Genomic DNA, 8,118 nt, shown 5'->3' on the forward strand with positions numbered 1-8,118 from the left:
GGAAGCAGAACTTTGAAACCTCAACTGTAGTGTCTGTCTTATCAGGAAGCATGCATTCTGTAAATATCAAAGATAGATAAATGACAACATGAACAAAAGAGAACACAAATGGACATATTGATGACTTTGGCATAGTTGCTTCTGTGAATGCTGATACATGATAGAGATTGCTAAAGCCATGTGGCAACTGATTGTAGTAATCGTAATTTTCTCTTTAATCAATTAATGAAAGGTGAAAGTCTTTTTTAAAAAGACAACTAAGATGTAAAACTAAACAGTTATCTTGTGTTTACTTGTGAAACAAACACAAATGTACTGCACTTGAATTCATTAAATGTGCATGAGCAAAGGCATATGAATGTGCATACAGCAAAGGCGCGTAAAACTGAGTGTAAAGCTGTCCCTGTAGCTTGATTGGTGAGAGTGATCAAGCCCTTGATCAGAATGCCAAGCATCTGAACAGGTATCGGGCACTGAATAATTAACAGCTCTGTTTAGCTTGGTGATTATTGGGATGCTTTAGGGCAGTACTCTGTTAGTAGTTTACCCTGGATGGGTTTTTCTGTGCTTGAGTTTGCACATATTCCAGCAGCTGAAGACGAAAAATGTGGAGCAACACATGCTACATACTGAGGAGGCAAATTAATCTGTTTCTGCTAGGGCAGCCAGTCTTGGTGTGATCTGATGAGCTGCTTTCTGACCTTTGTCAAATGGAGCCAGTTCTTCTGGTGGGGCATTTATCTTACAGAGAGTTTCAAGCACAGTGAATGGAACTGAAGTCGAAACAGGGAAAATGGGTCAGAGAACAGGTAATGAGGGTATGGACCAGTGTGCTTGCAACAGAAAGTTTGGCTTCTGAAGATACTTTGCGGTGTGAGCTGATGTGATTTTTGGAGGAAGCTTGTACACGTAGTTGCATGCTGTATGAACTAGAAGATGGTGGGACTTAATCTGAGAGAGAGAAAGCTGGGAGGGCAGATGGTTTGAACACTTTGTATTGTGTTGTCTTTAAATTTGAATTGTTAACTGGTGCTCATGTATTATACTAAAGTATCTGAGGGCATGTAAACATGTGCGTTATCTTCTATACTGCTTTTAGTTTTTGCTTAAAGAGGGGGATGAAAGTAACAGTTGAAGAACATTGGAAATCCCTGCTTCCTTCTGTTGCTGCCACATAGCTCTTGGCTTCTCCCTCTCCCCTCCCCCTTTTGCTGGCTGTGAAGCTTTTAGCTTATATCTTGTGGATGCCAGCAGTTCTAATTAAAAAATGCAAAAGACTATATGTCAAGTTAGTTCTAATCTAAACTGTTAAACTGCAAACTGAAATTGCCTGAATTATCTGCAAAGCTTGAAAATGTTTCTAACCTAATTCTGCTAGGACATGAAGTACGTTCCACATCACAACTGTGTTCATGTAATCCTGCTGCCAAACTAGTCATTTGAGCAAATAACCAAAATGTTAGGTGCTTAGGCAAATGAGGGCAAGGCATTTGATCAACAAATCATTAGAGAAGAAAAACTTTTTATACACTGAATTTTTCTCATTTGACAACACTCAGTAATTGAGTGCTGTGGCTTTGTAACCTGTTAGTGTTCAGCCTAATGTTATTTAGTTGAAAGTTCGTAATAAGAAAACCGCTTGAGTAAAGACTACAGATCTACACTTGAGTTTATATCAAGTTAGAATCACATTGACTGCTGCCTTACTGGCTGTGTCTAGTTCAGTAAACCTTTTATTTCAGATATCACTGAAGCTGCTACCTGCATTTTCACCCTTGTCCAGAGTGGTAGAAGTTCAAGTATAAATCATCAGTTGTCTTCTTTAGGCTCCAGCTCAGTAGGACAGTGTTTTTTAAAGTCACTGCTAGTGATGGTTTGAAGTTTTAAAATGCCTCTTTGGAAAGCCAGGGTGCTTCGGGAAACTTGCTTCTTGAACCTTTAGTGGTTGTTTTACAGATCCTTCACCACCAAAGTTTGTTTTCTAAAGAAACAAAATGACTCTTACTAATGTTTTCTGACAGCTGGAAATCTCGATATTCTTTTTAGGTGAAAGGTAGCTTTGTTTGCCTTTGGAAATACTAAAAAATGGAATTTTGCATAGTGTGGCCTTAGTACCTGCAATAGCTGTTTTACCTTTTGCCAACAGACTGCATTAAACTGTTCTTGCTGCCTCACATTGTAGAAGGCATCTGTATGTGAATCCGTTTGAAGGATGGCATTAACCAAGTGTTCTAATAAGTGTCAGAACACTGATAGGAATGTTAATCATGAATATGAACAAATTTACTGGACTGGGGAGGAATTCACCCTTGTTTAAAGAATCTTTAAGTAAAAGGTAGCCTAGCATAGCTTGTGTTGCAGTATTTAGGTCATGCTGCAACTTTATAATGTATATGAACAGCTTGCCTTCTGGTTTTCTCCTTAAAGCAAGAGAGACAAGAAGGATTCCTTATTAGCTGTTGCATCTTTTCATACTTTAACTCAGGGGCAGATTTAACACTTGTGGATGTTAAACTAAAATACTGAGGTGAAGAAATAAGAGGCAGGATTTAAGAGTGAATGAGCACATGGAAACTGGAAAACACAGGGCTCGATTGAATGCAAGTGGAATTTCTTTGTTTCCTGACTTTGTGCTTAATATTGTAACTGTTGCATACAATGTGTGTTGAGTGTTATTCAAAGAAATCAACAATAAAAATAGACAGAAGTCTAGTTGGAAGGGACTACTAATATGAACCTTTCCTTTTGGATGCTGACATCGACTGACTATTCCACAAATAAATAAAAAGAGGAAGAAACTATGCTAGCACTGAGTCATCATGTACTGCAAATCCTTCCTTATGCAGTGCACCTTTCCTACAAAGGGAAGAAAAGAGAATTCTGGATAGCTGCACTTTGCAAGTTGGGTAACGGATGAAGTACATGGCCTCCACTGCCAGCTCCCGAGCTGTGATACAGGGAGCACTTCAGAGTGGGGTGCATGTGTATTTTCCAGGTGGAGGTGGTGTTGGTACCTTCCACCCTGCCAGTGACAAGGGACTTATTTGGGCCATGCGATTCAAGTCATGTAAGCAGTTGCTGATCTTGGGCAGTAACGTGCTCTCTGACTAGGGAGGAATGCCTCAGGACAGATAAGGACTTTATCTTAGCAAGGTGTGATTTCAGTGGGGAAGTGATCCTTTCCTTATATTTTTGCCGTTCAGGGGAAAGCTGTGCTCCTTTCTGACACCTCAAAGTATGTGCATCTTCTCAGTCAATTATGAACTTTCTGAGCTGTCAAGGAAAGTTTATTAAGCTTTTGTGTGAGGAGGGATAACTTCACAAATACTCCTGCATGCAGGAGCCCTCTGTGCATGCCATCCTGATGCTCTACTCACCCTTGTCCTGGACTGTGGGAGTAGTAGCCAGCATAGCTGGAGGGTTGGCTTTGTAGGTGGCGTGTGCAGTAGGGGACACCCAACTGTGGGAAAATATTTTTCTGTCTTTAATTGGCCTGGGCTGCATGACCTCGTAAGAGATGGCAAAAGCTGCGTTTCGGTGTTCCTGGGGAATTGGAGGCTTTTTGGGAAATGAAGGATTGGCCAGGCTTTAGAAACTCAACTCCAACAAATCAGAATAGTGTTGGTTTTTCTCCTGAATGAATTGTTTCTTGGCGTGTAATTTTATTATGGTTAAATATTTTTCAAATACTTTATCTGCTCTTTATTATTGAGAATTTTTAAAATGTAGACGCAGATTGAGTACTGTGACTGCACAGTCAGATCTTCTTGATTACAGATTCTTCTAAATATAGGTTGTATTTTTTTTTGTTCCTGTCCTTCTCCCCCACCCCTCTTCCTGGCCTTAAGCAAACATTTTGTTCTCTTGCTTTACAGGCTCCAGATAAAAGGAAAGCATTAGAAGAGACCAAAGCCTACACAACTCAATCTCTAGCCAGTGTTGCTTATCAGATCAATGCACTGGCCAATAATGTATTACAACTGCTGGACATCCAAGCATCCCAGCTACGGAGGATGGAGTCTTCCATCAACCATATCTCCCAGGTAATCTTTTTTTTTTAATAGAGGACTGGCAACATTGGAGGAAGCATTATCTTGTCTCTTGTATTATTGACCTGGATAGTTTATGCTGACTTCTTTGAATTCTCTGAGTAACATGATAGAAAATGGTAAGGCTTTTCTCTTTTAATATTTATGAAAGCCACTTTGTGATGGAGGTCATAACTGAAATAAAATGGTTTCTTTATCAAGAAGCGCTGGGATTATATTTGGTTTAAAGCAGGAGTTTTAATTAAGATTCCAAGATCTGAAGCTGCAGTTGCAATAATGTATACAACTGCTGGACATCCAAGCATCCCAGCTACGGAGGATGGAGTCTTCCATCAACCATATCTCCCAGGTAATCTTTTTTTTTTTAATAGAGGACTGGCAACATTGGAGGAAGCATTATCTTGTCTCTTGTATTATTGACCTGGATAGTTTATGCTGACTTCTTTGAATTCTCTGAGTAACATGATAGAAAATGGTAAGGCTTTTCTCTTTTAATATTTATGAAAGCCACTTTGTGATGGAGGTCATAACTGAAATAAAATGGTTTCTTTATCAAGAAGCGCTGGGATTATATTTGGTTTAAAGCAGGAGTTTTAATTAAGATTCCAAGATCTGAAGCTGCAGTTGAGGGAGGGATAGAGAGAAGGATTCTGTTTCTGAAGGAAATCAAGATAGAAGTACCATATGAGCAGTGGTATTTTATTTAATGTTGCAACATATGCAGTAATCTCATTTGTTTTCATACCCTTGCAGGATGTAATTTCATGAGCTGTGTGGAGAGGGAGAGAGGTTCACATGTTGCCGCTACTTGCTCAAGCCAAACTCTTTCCAAGCCGAGGCAGTTGGATGAGTGAGCTGACCCGACTTGTACTGTGACTGCAGTATTGCTAGAGTTGATGCAGGGAGGACATGGAAGTAGATGATGGGAAAGAACAGGCCTGTCCCTGTCAGTGGCAGCCTGTGTTCCCTTGGCTGAAGCTTCACCGTAGCTGTCTGCTGCTGAGCGGGGAGAGCTGCGGCTGCTGCCTGCCTTGTACCTGATCTGGCACTGGTCTGATTGTATGGTAACTGCCAAAAAATAAGTCTGCTGTGTTTAACCTGGAAGTGGCTTATTGCATAATCAGGTGTGTGCCATACTAGTGCCAAGGAAGGGAGGGACAGGATCCACTCAGTTATTTCACCCTTACATTGCTGTTCTGAAGTGGGCTTGAGTGAGTTGTTGAGGGCCCAGTGTCCACTCTGTCATGTGCTCTTATTGAAATTCAGTTGGATCTTTGGGCTTTATGTCCTATGCCTGTCTGAGACATTTCATAAACAAATCTCAGAGGATTCAACCTAAAATGTTCTTCAGTGCAGCTGGTGAATTTAAAACCTTTGTTGGTCAACCAGTACCCTGTTAGTTGTACACCTTAGACCAAATACTTGAAAGAAAAAAGAAAAATGCTTCTCATGGCCTCTGCTGTCTGTCTGCCTGTAGGCCCTGCTAAACCTCTGTTTACTGTTCTTTTAGAGTAATTGTGGTTTCTAAAAAATCTTTCTGTTAAATGGCAGCACAGTGGTTCACTGAAAGCATGTCAGCAGGGAGAAGATTCCAGGGCATGTGGAAGGGCCCTCCTAGTAACAAACCTTTCGAAAAGGCTTGTCAAGTTAGTATGAGCTAAGAACTACACAGTGTTAAAAGCTGTATCAAGTATTTAAAAAAGTACCTGCTACGGAAACAGGAAGGGAGGAAGTACAATTGCTGTAGATAAGTTTCTTGTTCTGTCAAGTATTTGGAGATTTCTTGATGCTAGGATTATGACTACCTCTGAAGAAATGACTGGATAAAGGACTGAACCTACAGGCTTTCCCAAGCATTGGATGCCCTTTTATACTGAGCACATCTTTTCTTATGTGTTTCAGAGCTGTGTTGTGTGTCAAGCAATTATTGTTAAGTTCTCATTGGCCCACTGATATGACTAACCATGGAAAAAGCCAAAATGTTTGATACTAGCACAAAAGGTGTTAGCCCTCTGTACTGTTGGCTGCTTGAATTGAAGGCACTGTGCTGAAAGCTATTGAGTCACCTGATACATGAACTGTTTGCTAAAGACTGTGAACAATCAGTGCTTTGTAGAGCTTTTGAGGAGTGTTTTAGCAAGGTCACTTGCTTGTAGTTTCTGTCCTGGTTGGTCTTTCCTGAAACTAATCCTTGCTTATAAATGAACCTCTGCAGACTAATTTTGTAGAATTAAACTGGATACAGATAGTGCACACGTACCAGCCTAACTATTTGCTTTCAAATGTTTCTGCTCAAATGCTTCAACTGCGTATCTTAAATCTGCTGTGCAGTTGCTTTGATAGACTGTTTCAAAACTCTCCGAGGTCTCCAGAGTGTCTTTCCCTGTGCTTGTATTGGTTGTGAATATTTTCATGCCACTAAAGCATGAGGATGAACGTATTCTCAAAATGGAATTCTTCTCCATGAAAGAAGTATTGCCTAGAAACACAGATCTGAGGCATTGACAGTCAATTACTCAATTCTGAGTTTTGCAACATAGAGCAGATATCTGTGAAATAGGGTATAATTTGATAGTTTTTCTGGTTAAAATACCTTCTTTCTATGGAAGAAAATCCTGTGGCTCTTCTGACCTGCAGGCAGTTTCTGTTCCCCTACTGTGTTTCAGTTCTCTATGCGTGTTTTCCAGAATGACTCTAGGCTAAATGGCTGGACAGCTAATCTTGATTAGTAGCCACTCAATATTTTTGCTAGCTATGTACCTTCTTCACTGGAAAAAGCACTCATGAGAAGTTAGGTGATGGAGTGGTGTGTTATATTCTTATTACTGGAGCTTAATTTTACAGATGGAGAATTTGCTTGCTTTTATAGGAAAAAAAATTCAACTCTGGTTTCTTGTTGAGAGCAAACAGAGAGGCTTCACAGGAGTGGTGAGGGAGTGCCACTCTGAGCACGCGGAGGCAGTGAACAGCTCCAGGAACGGCTTTCACATAGCAGCCAGAGCACAGGTCTGCCCAGCTGCATCTATATTTTCTGCAGTCATAGTTGTCTTTCAGCTGTAATGTGTGGGTCTGGAGTGACCTGCCACATAATTATTTACTACACCCAATATGCAGAGCTGTGCACATACAGCTCAGCTCTTTGGCTTAAAGCCTTGATATTGACTTTGAGCTTTGCCAAGATAACTTGACCTTTCCAAGCTGCTCTGATATGGCAGAGCAGAAGACTTGATCACAGTTCTGGAGAAGTTTGCAAACCTTTCCTGTATAAGAGATCCTACCCATCCTGTTAGGCAAGATTTGGGGGAAAAAGATAGCAAGTCTATACTTTGGACCAACGTGAGTGTCAAGGCTTCACTAAAAGCATTAAGGTTAGCAAATGTGATGCCCATCTGCAAGAAGGGCTGAAAGGAGGATCCAGGGAACTACAGGCCTGTCAGTCTGACCTTGGTGCTGGGGAAGGTTATAGAGCAGTTCATTTTGAGTGCCATCAGACGGCACATACAGGACAACCAGGCAATCAGGCCCAGTCAGCATGGATTTATGAAAGGCAGGTCCTGCTTGACTGACCTGATCTCCTAATATGACAAGGTGACCCGCTTAGTGGATGAGGGAAAGGCTGTGGATGTTGTCTACCTAGACTTTAGTAAAGCCTTTGACACCGTTTCCCACAGCATTCTCCTGGAGAAACTGGCTGCTCATGGCTTGGATGGGCATAGTCTTCGTTGGGTAAAAAACTGGGTGGCCGGGCTCAAAGAGTTGTGATGAATGGAGTTAAACCCAGTTGGTGGCCGGTCACAACTGGTGTTCCCCAGGGCTCAGTATTTGGGCCTGTTCTGTTTAATGTCTTTATCAATGATCTGGACAAGGGGATCCAGTGCACCCTCAGTAAGTTCACAGATGACACCAAGTTGGGCGGGAGTGTTGATCTGCTCGAGGGTAGGAAGGCTCTGCAGAGGGACCTGGACAGGCTGGATCGATGGGCCCAGGCCAATTGTATGAGGTTCAACAAGGCCAAGTGCCGGGTCCTGCACTTCGGCCACAACAACCCCATGCAGCGCTACAGGCTTGG

At 41.6% G+C, this 8,118-nt stretch overlaps 1 protein-coding gene across 9 annotated transcripts in view; it reads left to right on the top strand.

Annotated features, from left to right (window-relative positions):
• Positions 1-3,877: 3,877 nt before the first annotated feature.
• Positions 3,878-8,118, top strand: part of ABI1 (abl interactor 1) — a 61,277-nt gene continuing 57,036 nt past the window's right edge. For 8 of the 9 annotated variants that reach the window (XM_009275200.1, XM_009275203.1, XM_009275202.1 and 5 more), the window contains exon 1: positions 4,327-4,398. In XM_009275200.1, the coding sequence (XP_009273475.1) occupies positions 4,369-4,398 (30 nt within the window). In that variant the 5' untranslated portion in view covers positions 4,327-4,368. Of the gene's footprint in view, positions 4,013-4,326; positions 4,399-8,118 lie in introns of those variants that run through there. The other variant, XM_009275209.2, reaches the window with a different exon arrangement.

This window comes from Aptenodytes forsteri, unplaced genomic scaffold (assembly GCF_000699145.1).
Source record: "Aptenodytes forsteri isolate BGI_AS27 unplaced genomic scaffold, ASM69914v1 Scaffold336, whole genome shotgun sequence".
NCBI classification, from domain to species: Eukaryota; Metazoa; Chordata; class Aves; order Sphenisciformes; family Spheniscidae; genus Aptenodytes; species Aptenodytes forsteri.